This window comes from Triturus cristatus, chromosome 6, assembly GCF_964204655.1.
Source record: "Triturus cristatus chromosome 6, aTriCri1.1, whole genome shotgun sequence".
NCBI lineage: Eukaryota > Metazoa > Chordata > Amphibia > Caudata > Salamandridae > Triturus > Triturus cristatus.
The window spans coordinates 1,343,858,548-1,343,876,931 of record NC_140589.1 but is presented as its reverse complement, the minus strand read 5'-3'; the positions used below and the strand labels follow the sequence as shown (position 1 = coordinate 1,343,876,931).

The following is an 18,384-nucleotide window of genomic DNA, read 5'->3' as shown; positions in this document are numbered from 1 at the left end:
AGGGTCACCAGCATCCATCCAGTTTCAGAGTTGCAAGAAAACTGTTTTAAAATAACCGGCCATCAATTTTCATTGCCAGCTAGTACTCGTGAGGAATTATTTTCTGTTTTCATGGAAAATATTGTAATTTAGAAAAGATTTGTAATCCTGAATTTATAATGGGACTTACAGCAGGACTGCAAGTTCCAGAATGCATTAGAAAAAACCTTGGACTGAATGAGATGCTCATGTATGGATGTAAGAAAGCTGAGAGTTTTGAGTACTTATTTATCAATCATTCTTCTTGAGTCAATTTCGTTGATCACTTTTCACTGGATTTTCCATCAAAATCACGGCATCATTAGTTCCAATTTTCAGGCAATTGCCTGTTTCTAGAATTATTGTTAAGTCATGTTTGACAGCAGACATGCACTGTATATAGTTCCCAATGACACCAATTAGGAAAGTTAGTGATTTTTATCTGTGTGACATCTTGGTTCTGATTACACACCATCTATGATACAGCAGCCTATCTCTATCGCACAAGGATGTTTAGTAGAGCTGCATTTGAGGAAATGCGTTAATTTTCATACATTTATCCAGAACATTATATTTGGAAAGTGCTGGGCTCATAAAAATATAAAAATACTGAATGGTAAAATCCCAAATTGTAAAATCCCGTTGGGTTTCAAGAAGGACCAAGGCATTTTTTCTGCTAAATTTAATTTTGCGTGAATTGCAGACATACAAAGTCTCAGTGATTATCCTGGAAGCATACAGGATTTTATGATTTGGTATATGAAGTACCCTGGTCCTACAAACGATGTTACCGCAAGACAAATAAAAGGAGTAGCATGGATTCTGCTCTGGGGCTTATTGTTTACACAAAAGAGGAATATGATGGAAACTAAAGGTTTGATGTTTTAAAATAGGGTAAGATTTGATCATGCAGAGGATTAGCAAATTAAATCAGGAATCAAATTTACTTTCATAAACCAAGTTTTTAGAATGACTTCATTTGCCTATTTTAATAGTACCCTAGCAGTAGCCTGGTTGAAAGAACCCATACAATATAATAACTTCTATGATCCAAACAATAATGTAAGATCACATTTAGATGCCATTATAGATAACCTATCTTTCTTTACCTTTTTCCAACGAATAGGAGAGCCCTGCTGGTGGACGATACACCCTGCCTCTAAACAGCGCTCAGAGGGTGAAAAAGTACGGGTCGGGGATGATCTCATATTAGTCAGCGTTTCCTCAGAGCGATATTTGGTAAGTACATAAGTGAAACGAATTGCATAAAAACATTTACAGAAGCATGGCCGGACTGGCTATTTATCCTAATGGGCATTTTCCTGAATGATGGAGCCACTGGAGGCCGGTTTTGAAAGGCCTGGGCTCTCACTTGGCCCTTTAAAGATTCTCCAGTTCCCAGAGGCTTATTACTGAAAGCACAACAGGGATGAGAGAGAAGGAAAGGCCGGAGGGGAATGGGGGTTGGGGCAGGGAGGGGACTCCGGCTAGTTTGATCATTTTTTCCTGGGCTGCTTTTGGTGCTATGTCCGGAAGGTAGTGACTCATGATCTACAAGGCAGACATGGAAACAAAATGTGTGCATGCAAAAAAAAAAAAAACATGGCTTTTGACATCAGTCAATCCATTTGTAGAGCGCACTACTTACCCGTGAGGGTCTCAAGGTGCTGGGTGGTGGGGGCGGGGGTGCTGCTACTGCTCGAACAGCCAGGTCTTGAGGAGTCTCCTGAAGGCCAGCAGGTCCTGGGTCTGACGTAGGCGGATGGGGAGGGTGTTCAAGGTTTTTGCGGCGAGGTGGGAGAACGATCTGCCACCAGTGGTCGCTCGACGGATGCGGGGGACGGTGGCGAGGGCAACGTCAGCGGAGCGAAGCTGGCGGTTCGGGGTGTAGAAGGTGAGTCGTTTGTTGAGGTATGCTGGTCCGGTGTTGTAGAGTGCTTTGTGAGCGTGGGTGAGGAGCTTGAAGGTGATCTTCTTGTTGATGGGGAGCCAGTGCAGGTCTTTCAGGTGGGCTGTGATGTGGCTGTGGCGGGGAATGTCGAGGATGAGGCGTGCGGAGGCGTTCTTCACGCGTAGTAGTCATTTCTGGAGTTTGTCTGAGGTTCCTGCGTAGAGAGCGTTGCCGTAGTACAGTCTGCTGCTGATAAGGGCCTGGGTGACCGTCCTTCTGGTTCCGGTGGGGATCCATCTGTAGATCTGAAGGAGCATGCAGGGGGTGTTGAAGCAGGGGGAGGAGACGGCGTTTACTTGCTGGGTCATTGATAATGCAGAGTCCAGGATGACTTCCAGGTTGCGTGCGTGGTCAGTGGGCATCTGTGCAGCTCCTAGTGTGGCCGGCCACCTTGAGTCGACCCAGGTGGAGATGGTGGATCCGATGATGGGGACCTCCGTCTTGTCCGAGTTCAGTTTCAGGCGGCTGTTCATCCATTCAGCGATGGCCTTCATTCCTTCGTGGAGGTTGGATTTGGCGGTGGAGAGGGCCTTGGTGAGGGAGAGGATCAGCTGGGTGTTGTTGGCGTATGAGATGATGTTGAGGTCGTGCGATCGAACGATGTTGGCGAGCGGTGCCATGTAGACGTTGAAGAGTGTAGGGCTGAGGGACGATCCTTGGGGTACGCCACAGATGATCTTGGTGTCTTTAGAGTGGAATGGGGAGGCGGACACTCTGGGTTCTGCCGATGAGGAAGGAGGTGGTCCAGTCCAGTGCTTTGTCATGGATCTCTACGTTGTGGAGGCGTCGGAGGGTGTGGTGGCAGACGGTGTCGAAGGCGGCCGAAAGATCCAGGAGGATGAGGGCCGTGGTTTCTCCGTTGTCCATCATGGCCCTGATGTCGTCGGTGGCGGCAATGAGGGCTGTTTCGGTGCTGTCTTTGCTGCGGAATCCAGATTGGGACGGGTCCAGAATGTTGCTCTTTTCGAGGAAGGAGGTCAGTTGCTTGTTGACAATCTTCTCGATGACTTTCACCTGGAACGGGAGGAGGGAGATGGGCCGGAAGTTCTTGAGGTCCTTGGGGTCTGCCTTGGGTTTCTTGAGTAGGGCGTTGATCTTGGCGTGCTTTCAGCTCTCCAGGAAGGTGGCAGTCTCGAAGGAGCTGTTGATGATCTTGCGGAGATGCGGTGCGATGGTGGAGCTTGCTTTGTTGAAGATGTGGTGCGGGCAGGGGTCAGATGGTGAGCCGAAGGGGATGGTGTTCATGATTTTGATGGTGTCTTCTTCGTTGACGTGGGTCCAGGAAAGCAGGGGGGCGATGTGGCTGGGGGCGGTGAGTCTGAGGTGTCTGTGTCAGTTGGGGAGGCCTGGTTGCTGAAGCTGTCGTGGATGTCTGCGACCTTGTGTTGGAAGAGGGTGGCTAGGGAGTCGCAGAGGTCGTGCAATGGCGGGATGTCGTTGGAGTTGGAGAGTTCCTTCACAATGTTGAAGAGCTCTTTGCTGTTGTGTGCGTTGTTGTCTATACGCTCTTTGAAGGAGGTCCTTTTGGCGATTCGGATGAGTTGGTGGTGTCTGCGGATGGCGCTCTTGTAGGCTGTGCTGCTGTCTGGTGTCTGTTCGTGGTGCCACTTCTTTTCGAGCCTACGGCAGGCCTGCTTGAATGCCTGGAGGTCGGCGGTGAACCAGATGGTTTTTCTGTTGGTGTTCGAGGGTTTCTTGATCGGGGCGAGGGTGTTGGCGCAATCGTCGATCCATTGCCTGAGGTTGAGGGCGGCAGAGTCGGTGTCGGTAGTGTCCGTTGGTGGGTTTCGGGCGAGGGTGGTGACAAGCTGTTCTTCGGTGACTTTGCTCCAGCTGCGGTGGGGGCCCGTTGCGGGCGCTTGTGCGTGGTAGGCTTCTCGGAGGTGAAGTGGACGCAGTGGTGGTCGGTCCAGTGGAGTTCAGTGGTGTGGCTGAAGGTGACGTGGTTGCTGGCGGAGAAGGTGGGGTCGAGCGTGTTTCCGGAGTAGTGGGTGGGGGTTTTGATGAGCTGTTTGAGTCCGAGGTTGTTGAGGTTGTCGAGCAGGGTGGTGGAATTGCTGTCGTTGGTGTTCTCGAGGTGGATGTAGTCCGTGGATGCAAGGGCGTGCGTGCTGACGAAGTCGGCGATGGAGACGCTGAACTGCGGTCGGGGGCCGGGTGGTCTGTAGATGAGGGTTCCTCTGAGGGTGGTGTTGGGGTCGGTGTGGATCTGGAAGTGCAGGTGTTCGGCGGCGATAAGCATGTCGTTGGTGCTAGTTGAGATTCTGAGGGTGTTTCTGTGGACGATAGCGATTCCTCCTCCTGTTCCGTATGGGATGGCTATGGCGATGTCGGGTGCCGCGGAGGGGTTCAACCAGGTCTCCGTCAGGAAGGCGACATCTGGGGAGGAGGAGTTGAGTAGGTCCCAGAGTTCAATGGCGTGTTTGCGGGCGGAGCGGGTGTTGAGTAGAAGGCATCGGAGGCTGTTGCATCCTACCCCGGTGGACATAAAACATTTATGTGAACAGTACTTCAAGCAGTGCAAAATACCAATCAACATCCCACTCTGAAATTTTATTGAAACATTAGCAACCAGAATGGAATACTGATATTGACTCAGTCAATCAAAAGGCTTTAAAAGGGCAGAAACTATTAGTTTTTTTCCTGCATTCTAAGTAAACTGAAGGAATGAAGCAAAAAGTTTCACTTAACTTCTCTTTTCGCCTATGGGGCGTACAATTTGAAAGACAGACTGATGTTTCCTAATAACTATACTGTCCACATGCTGCCAAACCTCAGCAGTTTTTAACTGTCATTTTCCCTCATTATGAATATTTGCCTTTGGTGAAGGCTCGTGTTTACGGGATGGGCAATTAACAGCGGTTAACGCCCCACTAGAAAATGATAACTGCATTAATCAGATATGGAGAATGCTGAGGAGCCGTGAATCAATAAAAATCCAAAGGATGCAACATATGATCGATTTACTTCCTATGATAGGTTTCTAGTTGCACTCTATCTAGTTCTTATTTTCACCCCTTTTTGGATGTTGTGTTCAAGTCATGTCTTCACCAGGTCTTCCCCTTTCTAGTTTCATGCTGTGTGACGATAAAGAACAGGAAGGAGAAAGACGAGCTAGAGAGAAAGGTTTAGAAACACCGACCCTTCCAACTAAGACTTTGGGCAAACACATCTTGCCAGTGAGGTTTTATGATTGATGGTCAAACAACTAAACATGTTTGACTTTGGCTAGGAGTTGTAGTTTGCATTACTTGAGTCAAGGTTATTCTTGGAACATAGTGTGTGGCCTGTCTCTAAATATGCTTTGGCTCCAGAACATATTTGGCATGGGGCATAGTAGGTTACTTTTGGTTCTGGCTTACATCAGCAGCCTTTAATGCTGATCATGTGCTCTGGCTATTTCTAGTTGAAGACCAAGCTTGCTCCTTGGTTTGATATATATTAAATCTGCCAAGTGGATTTTTGGGGAAGCCAATGTTGGCCACACTCAAGTTGACCAAGAACCTTGTGAGAACCAGTCATTGTTCTATTTAAAGGAGTAGTGAGTGAAATGTCTGCATCAAAAACTAAACAAAGGTATATCAAAGAAAAGACAATTAAAATAATAAGAATCGATGTATAAATATAATGTAATAATATTGTGTGGATTGGTACAGTAATGGCTTTTAATAAGGGTCTGCTCACAGAACATAACATGGGGCAATAGGTTCATGGAGTACAGATGGAGTTTGGGGTATGTATGTAACTCAGTACTCAGACGTCTCAGCAAGTCACAAGTGAATTTCAACTTGGATCGCTCAATAATATCACTCAGCGATGACGCATGATTTGAAGAAAAAAATCCAGATGAGAGATTGTACTGGATCAATGAGATTTTGTCTGATAAGTTCATTTTGAACATATGCCTAGAGCAAGGTTTTCTCAAGCAGAAACTGGCTGTCCCCATTGTCTGAGAGGGTGAAACAACCTGAGTTCTTCTTGGCAGAGGCCTAGAGTAAACGAGCATTTGCAATGCAATAGGTCTCGCATTTGTGAGAGTTTTGGCTAATGGCATTATAAATGACAATGCCTTTTATTTATCTGTTTCGATAATTAAAACATAAATAAAAGGCATTGTCATTTAGAAAGCCAAGAGCTCAAAACCTTGTAATGCAAGACCTATTCAAAGAAGCGGCGGCCATTGTCCCGGGGTGCTTGGAAAGTGAAAGCACGCATTTCGCTGTGAATGTTAATGTTAAAAGTAAAGCGCTGGTGCCGCGATTATAGCAAAAGTACAGAAATAGATGTTTTTTTCTATTTCTTTACTTTTGGTATAATCGTGGCACCTGCGCTTTACTTATAACATCAAAAGTAAAGCGCGGGTGCCGCGATTATACCTAAAGTAAAGTGTCAACAACTAGTGGTGCGCACGCACCACAGAGGAGGTGGGGGGGAGGGTGTGCGGCAGCGACAGCAAGGCGAACACGCGCTGCTGCGCGTGCTAGCCACTGTCGGGAATGGGTGGAGCAAAGGCGGGACATGCGCCCGCCTTTGCCCAATCGCGTGCCTTTTTTTGTAAAAATAAGCACGCGAAAGCCAATGCCTGATGGCGAAAGCTGATCACACGCACGAGCGTGTGGTCAGCTTTCAAAACCCTATACAAAAGGGCTCTCGCTGCGCGAGCAGTGCAGCACACTGCAACGCAGGCGCGAGCCCTAAAAACTATGAAATTGAAGAACATTCTCTGATGGATGAAACAGACTGGAAAATTCTTCTATTGATATATAGATATCTACCTTCAAGGTCTTTAGTGGTTGCTGAGTGAGCCCAGGAACATCCTATAAAGTCATTGACTGGGCGTGATGGTCTCCTCTGCGTCACACTCACATATCTTTTGCAATGTTTTCGATTCATATTCTCAAACGAAAAAGTTATGACGAAGTTCTGCATCATTTTAATGCCAATATGGTTAGTGGCAAGTTCCAACTTACATTGTTTTTGGAAAGATCTCATACAGGCAAAAGTCTTGGGCTGCAAGGACCTCTTCTGTTGCTTTTATCAAGGCCCTCTTGGCTTACCTGCTGCATTTCCTGCTTTGTCTTGTATAGGCAATGTGGGCAGCCCAGCTATTGAGAACTGCTTAGAAGGATGTTAGAAATGGGGTTTCTGGTTGGGTAGGTTATGCACCTAAGCCAGGCAGAACCCACCACTCTAGTCAGGGCAGCTCAGACACACCACGATAACCTGTGCTTACCCTCTGGTACCTTGGTGCAAAACAGGCAGGCTATTCATCAGAGGCAATGTGTAAAGCATTTGTACAACACACACACAGTAACACAATGACTACACCACAAAAAGACTCCACACATGGTTATATAAAAAAGGCTTTCTATATTTTACACCCATTAAGAGCAAAACGATAAAAATGCAGGGTATATTCATCTAAATATGTATGTACAAAGAGCGTACTCGTTATCCTGATCACAACATGACAAAAACAACGTACCTCAACAAACAGACTGTGCAAGTAATGAAGGTTGTTAGGGGTATTCATAACTGATTGCATTTAGAAAGAACAGGAACACCTGCACGCCTACCAGATGGTATACAGTAATTTCTGTGGAGCAGTCAACAAAAGAACATTTTCCTTATGGGAATGTGTGGTTCAAACTTCCTCTTTGTGGCCTCTAGGGGGTAGAGCAGTCTGACATGCTCCTCTCTGAGCTCTTCATATAGGTTCCTACCCTAACCACAGGACCATGGATGATCCCAAGCCGCAGTGTGCCCGTAGCCCGTAGCCCTCTAGGTCCACTCGGCCGCTTCCCTTACCGTGAGTGGAGCCGCCTGCGAAGGAGCTCGGGACAGCTTTGGAATTTCAGAAGGCACTCACTCCTCTCACAGTACCTTTCAGGGGAGGGCTACAATGGACGCTAGTCACTCCTCAGAGTGGCTCTGTACAAGCATCGGCTGGCTTTGGAAGCGGGTCCTGCGTCATCCAACACCAGGCATTCCCGGGGGGCAGGGCAGATCAGCTCTGACATTGGCGGTGTCCCCTGTATTGAACAGGCAATGCGTCCTCGCTGGAATGCGACTTGTTCACTCGTACTCAGCTAGGGTGCTGCTTTCAGACCTAAACTCCATGCCTAGCAGAAAGAGGCACTGGTTTTCCTCGGCCTCAGATGGCAGGCACAGAAATTCCTGGCCTTCACACAGGACCTGTGCGAATAGTTGGAAACAAACACACGGCTGCATGTGCTCTGCACTGGTTGCAGTCCTCGTTGAACTAAATCAAGCAGTTTGTGATCCGGGAGTTGACAGAGTCCTGCAGCAAGAATTAAGTGCAATCTTTGATGACCCTGATATTACGAAACCGGGGTTAAGCCAACAAGCCCATGAAAAACACTGTGGGGCACAAAGAAAGGTAGCAAAGAGCAGGCCAGCACATCAAAGTAGCCTGCAGCCCAGCACTCAACAGGCCAGCACAGCAAAGCAGTCAGTAAAATGGAAGTCCCTCCTTGCAGCACAGCAGTCCTCTGGCGGTGTGCACATGTAGAGCCAGCAGCGTCTGGTTACAAGTCCCAAGCAGTGTCCATAGTTATGGGGTCAGAGACCCAGTACTTATACTCTAAAATATCTTCGATGTAGGGGTGACTTCAAAGGAACCCTTAGATGTGCGAAACAACCCCTTTAAGCCCAGCCCTTGCTCCAGATGATCAGTAGGGAGTAAATCAGCCCTTTGTGTGAGGGCAGGACACAACCTATTCAAAGTTAACTGTGAACCACCTCTCCCTCTCCCAGCCCAGGAAGACTATCAGTATGCAGGTGAATGCAAATGTATCCCCTGTCCAGCCAATCCTTCCTGTGTTGTGGCTGTCTAGAAAGTATGCACAAAGTGCAGCTGTCACCCAGCTCAGATGTGTATTGAAGAAAGGCTGCAAAGCACAAAGAGTTATAAGCACAGAGAAATGCCCACTTTCTAAAAGTGACAGTTCTAAAATAGTAATGTGAAATCTAACTTCACCAGTGAGTAGGAGTTATCACTACTGTTCTAAACATACCAAACATAGCAGCACTACTCCTTTCTAGAAATACCACTTAAAAGTATATAAGGTAATTACCAATGGTAGCCTATGAGAGGAGTGAGCTTCACAGCAGTGAAAAACTAAATATGCTGCTTGTCACTTCCAGGACATGTAAAGCATAAAGGTACATGTCCTCCCTTTTACTTACATAGCACCCTGCCTATAGTGCTACCTAGGACCTACCTTAGGGGTGACCTGTGTGTCATAAAGGGGGAGATTAAGGCTTGGCAAGTGGGTTTAAATGCCAAGTCAATTTGGCAGTAAACTGTGCACACAGGCCCTGTGGTGGCAGGCCTGAGACAGGTTTGAAAGGCTACTTCTATGAGTGGCACAATTAGTGTTGCAGACCCACCAGTCGCATTTAATTTACAGGTACAGGGTATATGGTATACCATTTTAAAATTCACAAAATGGAAGTCTTATTGAGGTGAATTTAGAACAGTGAACTTTTACAGTCTTGGATAGAACATGGGGCCAGATTGCATTTAATAGATGAATTATTATTGCAATACCACCACCCTCGCCCACAGGGTCTATCTCATCTCTTGATGCAATAGCCAGAAGGCCGGGCTAAGCTGGCTCAGCATGCACTGGTTGACTTAGCCAGGTTTCCATAAGAAATAGTATATTGGGTCATAGATATCAAATAAAATCTAAAATATCAACGTGATGGCGTAGTAGCAAATGACAGGTGTTGACTCCCAGGGGCTCGAGAATGGGGTGATACACAAATAAGTTGAAAAGCCACAATGATTACACCTGGCGTCCTCTTCCTCTGGGGTCAAGGTATGTAAGCAGTCATTATGAGGGACCTGCCTTAGTGAAAATTCCTGAGACACAGAGTGAGTTACTTTTTTCTCACCAGAAGTGCAGAGTTTCTGGCCCCTGGTGCCGTCCGAGCGCGGATGGCTGCAGACTCGCTTACCTTTGGCGTGCCTTCAGTGCGCCGGTGGTGTGCCCACTGCACGTGTCTGGTGCGCGCCCGTAAATTGGCCCCCTCTTTGTATTTGATAGGGCGCTTAGGAGGCAGCATATGTCAGCCACTAGAAAGCTAACTAAGTCTGTGAAATGGCCCGGCCATAATGGCTAACATGAAATGGATAAAAATAAAATAAAACAATAAAGAAATGCTCTGTCCGATCAACGCTCTCGGCTAACCCAGCTTCCAACCAATCAAATTCAAGTACAGTACACCAATAACAGATTAAACATTTTAAACATGGCGATAAAATCCAAGTTTAGTGCAGAATCTGCTAAGTAAAGTGCAAAATGTGTTAATAATCTCAGGTAGTTTTACCCGCAACAGTGAGACACATCCTCTCCTTTTTTGTTGTCAATAGGTCACTTAGGAGGCAGAATATGGCGGCTACTAGACCTAACTAAGTCTGTGTAATGGGCCAGCAAAAATGGCTGACCGGAAACATAAAACAATAAAGAAACGCTCTGTCCAATCAGCCGGTATGTTTTGCTTTGTGGTTCACCACGCGAGCGCCCGCACAAAACTTTAGAAAATCTATGCTTTGGATTCAATTTCATGATGAAGTCATGGATGGAATTTGGACATTCCGTTGAGTTGTTGATATCGCTATTTATAGCTCTTGAAAGTCCCCACTTTTTAATGCAAACTTTAATTTCTGAACAGCTTAGAGTATATTGCTGTTACTGATGACCAAACTAAGGCTGGATTCGTCAAGTGATTCAATTGTTAAATCTAGTTGGGTTTTGATATCAAACAATGGCACCGCCAATAGTTCTTGGCTGTGTACTGACTTTTCAGGTGCTTTTTCTTCCCTTAGATACCCTCAGCTAATATGTGCACATCTGCTGAAGACATCTTAGAAGGGGTTTGTAAAACCTAATAAAACAAATTAAAAGATGGTTGTCGTGGATGCGCATGCATCTACGGTGGTTATCTGTGCTCAGTTTTAACAAATTATGTTTAAAGCTAGCTGCTCTGGATGTGCAAGCATCCACAGCAGCTATCTTTGAATTAGGTTTGTTAAAAGCAAACTCCATTCAACGATACCTGTCGTAACTGCGTGCCCCTATGCAAATGTGGGTAGACATCTTGGAGTGGTCAGACAGACAACCATTTTAAGATGGCTGCCCATTGTTAGCATTGCTGCCACCTAAAAGTAAAAGTGAAAAAAGTAAACAAACGGAATGGGGGGGCAAGAGAACGCTGGGTGAATGCTAGTAACAAATGGAATCAAGAGGCAGATAGAGGAAGAAGGAGGAAGAGAAATAGAAGAGTAGATGAAATTGACTGTAAACAAGCAACGTCTGATGTCAGTAGTGGAAGTAAACATTATTCATTATTCAATCAAAAAAATCTCAGCATTCAAATGATCTCTACTGAATTACATTACTTTCAGATTTTCCTGAAGCATATTCATTGTGGGTACCCTGTAACCCTGACAGGATTTCACTATTTTTGTTTCTACGAGCCCAGTCATCGATAAAGCCAATCCTTGTTTCCACAGACGTAGGAAGAGCAGAAACATGAAGAAATGACATGCAGCATAGAACTACTGCATTAATTTACCTCAAGCTGTTTAAGTGGCAATGACACAGCCTAGCTGCATGGATGATTTAAGCAGTATTGTGACTGTTTTCCTGCTCTCTGAACAATATTGAATGAAAATAAATAATGTGTGCCACACAGTTCTGTTTTTTTTCCTAATGAGAACGTTATATTTTCCTGTTCTCTGTGTTTGTATTGCTTCTCCTACGCTTGCAGTAGGGGGACGTGTTTAGAGAGAGTGTGTAGATGCTGCAGGGAAGTCTTACGTCTGTTGAATTGACTTAAAGAGACATTTACAGCTCAGGTTACAAAAATAGGATTTGGTAGTTTGTGAGCATGTCTTGTTTCCAGATCTCTCTGATCAGTTATTGGTTTATGTCAAGTCCAGTAAATGGGCATAGCTAACACCAAATCTGTGTCTGTTCCTAGAAAGCAATACTTTCCATTCTGCATACCTTATTCCCATCAAGAGAAAAGACTCAGTTTAGAATTCAGTGTTAACTGAAAATCCTCCACTTTTTGGAGAAAACTTTATATATGGAGGACAATTTTATTGGCTAAATTAGCTTCATTATACTAGCCAGTGAATTTGCCGCAGTATTAAGTATTTCGTTGAGATGTTTGAGGATTTTCAGTTGCCAATGAATGCTAATTCAGGATAGAGGGAACTCAGTCAGGGCCCATTCGACTGCCCCTTTTATTGCAGACTCAAGTAAAAAAGCAATGATTGGCAGTAAGGTTTGTATGTCAATATTTGTTAACAAAGTAAGAATGGTTATGGAATAAAATGCTGCACTCTGTACAGTTCTCAACCAAATGTTTCTGGATGCTCACTCCCTGGGCCAACCGTCCTAAAAAAAAAAAAACAAGCATAAACGAAAACTATTGGTGGAAGAAGCACACCTAAACAAGTATTTAATGAAGTATAAGGCCCAATATAGGATTTCTTATGGCATACTTTCTACCAGAAAAAGACAACAAAGTTATCCAAACAACAGTAATCGCAATATTTATGACATATAAGACAAACCTTTTTTTATCAAAAGTAGGGACTAGGGGTGTTGTTGTTTAGAGAGGTCCAATGTACATACCCCAGGAGACTAGCAACAAAGAAGGGTACAAAGTTCCTCGTGTACAGTAGCGGAGAAGAGCAGGTGAGAGAGTATCTCAACTGATCAATGATAAGAGAGACCAATCAGAAGAAAACGAGGGAAATTTCCCTTGTTTGAACTAGTGCTCTCACACACCGTCAAGTCGGCGCTGCAATCCTTGACGGGCTCCCGATTTCCCTCGTTTTCTTCTGATTGGTCTCTCTTATCATTGATCAGTTGAGATACTCTCTCACCTGCTCTTCTCCGCTACTGTACACGAGGAACTTTGTACCCTTCTTTGTTGCTAATATAAGACAAACTATCACAAACTGCTTTCTCTTGTAGAAGACAAATATTCTTTATTGTCTGATTTCGTAAATAGTGTTAAGCAACAAGCACAGCCAACTCGTTTCATCCCAGAGCATTTTGACTTCTTTAGAGCAGAATACGTATGCACAAAGGTGTGCCTGATACAATCAAAAATGAATCCACTATGAGTGTGTGTGTTGTTCAGCATAAAGGTTCATATTCACATATAGCGTTTGAGAAACCTCCTGGGAAATGTTGTCGTTTCAGGATGAATAAACCTCAAAGAATGAGTCCCTCGACTTATGAGTCCTGTGGCGTGCTGATAAACAAACGAATACACAGTTGCACTACCTGGGACTTAAAAGATTCTATATTTCCTAAATTTTTATGGAACACAAAATACACTAACAGTGGCCTTTCCAAACTCAGACACTATGAAGTAGTAAGAGGGGTCTGATTTCCAAATTATGATATATATCACTTCCCCTGTATCAGTCAAGCATTGTATGTATTAAAACGTATGCTAATAAGAATAGTCCATGGTGGTTTGGTTTAGAAAATTATTGATTATGCTGTTTCTCCTTTGATCAGGTAATTTATATATATATTGATCCCTCCAAACAAAGCTTCAATTAATCAAACATAGCTATGATTTAAATTCTAGCTATCTCTTTTCCAAAATAATTGCTAACACCATTTTATTTTCTTCTGTGGTTTGGTGTAATAAGCTTGTGAAAGTAAATAATATATTGATATTCCAGAAGGACTTGAATGAAAAGTGCTTATGGTGGATTGAACAGTTATTCAAAAATAATCATTGTATTTCCTTTTTGCTGATTTACGAGATTTACTTGACTAGCTAACGCAGCATGCTTAAGATGTTCACAATTCAAAAATATTACAACTAATGTTATCTTCTAAAAGTTATCTATGTCAGCCAATTCTGAGTTTTCTCAAAATGTATATAATCTAATATGGTATCATTATGTTTCAAGTGCTTCAAAGATTTATTTATTTATTTATAGGTTTTATATAGCGCTAGCTAGACCCGAGGGTATCAGAGCTCTTTACATGATCGAAGAACACCGTATAATCAGGTAGCTTACCAGAAGATGCGAGACATATTAGATCAATAGAAACACACACAATAATAAACAAAGAAAACCATTAGGTAATGAACATGGATTAACCGTAATGGCAATAAGAACAGAGTAAGATTAAGGGAAAGAAATTAAGGGAATTCCACCTCCTTTTCTCAGGCATTAATAGAAAGGGAACCCAGATTGGACAATGACACGAATCGTGCAAATGACCAACTAGACTCATGGATCTCCGAGACACTTAATGAAATAGCACCATGGAGCACAAGGATCCACAAAAGGAGGGGTGCTACCGCACCATGGTTCAATAAAGAATTGGCTGTAGCCAAAAAGAAATGTAAAAAGCTGGAACGAATATGGAGGAAGAATTACTGCTTAAGGCTAGAGAAGAGTATAAGTACGAACTTAAACAATATCACTCACAAATCACGAAAACCAGAGGTACATACTACACAGAGAAAATTAATGGAGCCAAGAATGCTCCTAAAGAACTATTCACAATATTGAAGTAGCTAAAAACACAGAAGGAGCTGGATGAGGATCCTAGCTCCAGGGAGAACTGTGACAAAATTGCAGAGTTCTTTGCCACTAAGGTCAAGAACATATATGACACGCAGGAGGAACGTTGGACGAATTTACCATACACAGTCTAGCTGTACTCAATGATATAGCTAGAGGAATAAAATCCGGCTCCCCCTTGACGCCGCTAGACCGGATATAATTATGGAAGGAGCCAACCCTATCATGCCACATATCTTAGACATTATCTCTCGCTCCTTCCAAGAAGGTCTGGTCCCCGATAAATGGAAACAGGCTATTGTTAAACCTCTGAAAAAGAATCCCCGTATTAAGCATACTGTACTTGAAAACCTACGACCAATCTCTCTACTACCTTTTATAGCAAAGATTGCTGAGAAAATAACTAATAAACAATTAACTGATCATATAAATAAATACGATCTTTTACATCCTTCACAATCAGGTTTCAGAAGTGCGCACTCAACGGAGTCAGCATTACTCTACGCCACGGAAGCATTGAGGAAACATGCCGATGAAGGGGATACTGCTGCACTTATCCTTCTTGATCTCAGTGCAGCTTTCGACACTGTATCCCATCAGCTGCTCCTACAAAGACTGGAAGCATGCGGTATTAGGAATAAGGCTTTGCGCTGCTTGAAGTCTTTCCTCTCTGATCGTAGTTTTAGAGTGGCTCAGGAACCTTACCTATCAAAGAGCATGTCTCTTGAGCAGGGAGTCCCGCAGGGTTCTATACTAAGCCCTACCCTCTTCAACCTATATGTAAGTCCTTTGGCTGAGCAAGTGGAACAACACAATGTGTCAATTGTCTCATATGCTGACGACACACAGCTAATTGTCCTACTGTCACAAAGGGAGGAACAAGCAGCCACTCGCTTCTCCAATTGCCTATCAGAGGTTGCGAACTGGATGTCAAACCACTGCCTCAAACTAAACGGGAACAAAACGGAGGTAATGATTGTGGGTAAATCGCCAACCATTTGGTCATCCGCTTGGTGGCCAGTCTCCTTAGGCCAACTACCCAACCCTAAAACTGAAGTAAAAAATTTAGGAATTTATTTTGACTCCGATTTGAGCTTCATCAACCAGATACACAGGGTTGCGGGCAAATGCTATGGAGCTATTAAAGTCTTGAGGAAAATTCTTAATCTCCTGCCTTCTAGTGCCAGAAAAACCAGTGTCCATGCGACAATAACCTCACAACTGGACTATGGCAATGTTCTATATCTTGGAACCACGAAGGGGGGACTTGCCAAACTACAGAGGGTACAGAATGCTGCTGCTCGACTAGTACTTGGCTTACTCAGAAGAGCAAACTCAGAGAATGCCCTGAAAAAACTTCGCTGGCTGCCAGTAGGAAAGAGGGTCATATTTAAGGCTTTGTGCTATGGACATCGCATCCTCACGAAATCCGGCCCTAAATATCTTCACTCACTCCTGATGGAATACAAACCTGATCGAACTTTGCGATCCTCGGATAAGGCCTTGGTTAAAATACCCAGGATATACAAAGCCAGACTGGGAGCCCGCTCCTTCAGGTATCAAGCCGCAAAGACCTGGAATACTCTGCCAATAACCCTAAGAACGGAGACTTCTGAAATACACTTCCGCAAACAACTTAAAACATGGCTTTACGGCAAAACTGAACTATTATAGATTCATAACTAGCGCTGTTTCCCTCTTGCAACTCTCTCTCTCCTGTGTCATAGCGTGGGGACACACCGTTTGTGGTGTAACTAAGCGCTTTCTAAATGTATTAAATTAAACTAAACTAAACCATAATGGCAATAAGAACAGAGTAAGATTAAGGGAAAGAAACGCATACTAAACAGCAGAAACAAAACAACAACTGGCTATAACAGAGGGCAAAGACCTATAAAGAGAGATAATTAACAATGTTTGGAATGCTTAGGTGTTAAAGTATTTGTTGAGGAGGAGTTGTTTCAGGTCAATTTTGAAGCGAGAGAAGGAGGGGTTGCATTGTAGTTCTCTAGGTAAAGAGTTCCATATGCTGGGTGCATTTCCAGAGAAAGAGCGAGTTTGGGTTGAATTCCTTTCTAGTTTGGGAGGTACGAGAAGGAGTGTTCCATCAGTTCTTCTGTCCTAAAAATATAGTAGAGATTGAACAGCAGTAGGAACATATTTTGGTGAACTAGTCTGTTGATATATGGGACATTTATTGAAAAGCTGAAAATAAAACATCTAAAACTGCTACTATTTGACAAATGTTAAATTTCATATACTAAATTATATTACATATGCATGACAAATTGAATATGATATCCAATATGAGTAATGCTTATGCTGGATATGTCATGATAAAAAGGTGATCTAAGGTCTCTCATTTTTTTACAGCAAGTTGTGAAGTTTCGGGTCTTCAATATAGCAAAAAAAACTCAAATTCTTAATCTAATCTTCACTCTTACTATCCCTAATACATGTTAGGCTCACAAACATTCACAGATAGTGGTATTTCACTAATATTGATAAAATTGTTGATTTTTTTATCAATATATTTTTTCGGGAAATAAATTCATACTGAAAAAACTAACCGATCTATTTTATCCTGGTGGAATTGATTGACCATTTGATTTTACCACTCAAGTTCAAAACAAAATGAATATTTTTACTACCTTAAAATATTTTTGGGTGGTTTTAATATAGTCCGAACTATTCTTTTGTTTTACAAGAGGTTCTCAAACCTCCTTGAGCACCTGCAAATATATTCCTCTATCTTCCAATTACATTCTTTCTTAAATGTGTAGCCTTTTAGTTATTCAATCACCTTTGAACATAGAAAAGAATGTGTTACCATGTGATTATACTCCTTCTTTCTACTCTTAAATCTTAAAGAATGAAAAGGCTTATTATAATTCTTGACAATTCTTCCTAACAATGGGGAAAGGGGAGACTACACTAAGTGCAATCTGCCCACATTACAGTATGTAGACAGAAGTATAAATTAGATGAGTCTGGGAGTCCTTTTCTCCAAATGCCATTTCTATATCTCCAAACCACTGCCCTGTGTACTACATGTTAAACTGAGGAGCAACTAAAGGGATAAAAATGCCTGCTTGCCATTTGTTTTCATGTTACTCTTACATTTCTTGTCATAAACCCTGTGACTGTCTCTAAACTTTCAAATCTGAACTATGCTTTTCTTCTGTTTCTTTAACAGCATTTATCTTATGGAAATAGCAGCCTACAGGTAGATGCAGCTTTCCAGCAAACCCTTTGGAGCGTAGCACCAATCAGCTCAGGAAGTGAAGTAGCACAAGGTAAGAAAGACTAATGTAATACTTCTGGACAACTGGTCAAGCCATGACAAAGTTCCTCACTTGGAGCTAGTAAGATGCTTAGTTAAAATAGTTCCAAAAGATGTTGAATAGCTTTAAACTGTTGGTTAGAGTTGGCGGTAGATTTTAAGATATGTTATGATATTTTTGGGATATGCTAAAGAATGTATGCAATTTTGAATTGGATGATGTAAATATGAGTGCATATAGTACATTTTTCATAGATGATTGTGCTGATGTAATCTTTGAATTTCCTTCATGCAAATATAAAACTACACATTTTTTGGTTTGAGGAATGGGGTTCTTTGAGAGTCTGGCACATAAATAATAGATTGCATGGAAACAGCTAGTGAACCAGACCGTACCTGTTGTAATTCAGTGGCAAAGCAGGATAATGGCTGCATGCTTTCTCAGAGATTAGGATGTGGTATTGCAAGAGAACCGTGTTTTTGTTAAAAAGGGATTAGATTGTACTTCAGAGAATAATTATAATCCAT

The 18,384-nt window shown here is 43.2% G+C and overlaps 1 protein-coding gene across 1 annotated transcript in view; it reads left to right on the top strand.

The window, feature by feature from the left end:
* RYR2 (ryanodine receptor 2) overlaps positions 1-18,384 on the top strand; it is a 3,458,987-nt gene that overhangs the window by 878,544 nt on the left and 2,562,059 nt on the right. Inside the window, exons 6-7 of the mRNA XM_085612346.1 lie at positions 1,145-1,257; positions 17,770-17,869. Of these exons, the coding sequence (XP_085468472.1) occupies positions 1,145-1,257; positions 17,770-17,869 (213 nt within the window). The remainder of the gene's footprint in view (positions 1-1,144; positions 1,258-17,769; positions 17,870-18,384) is intronic.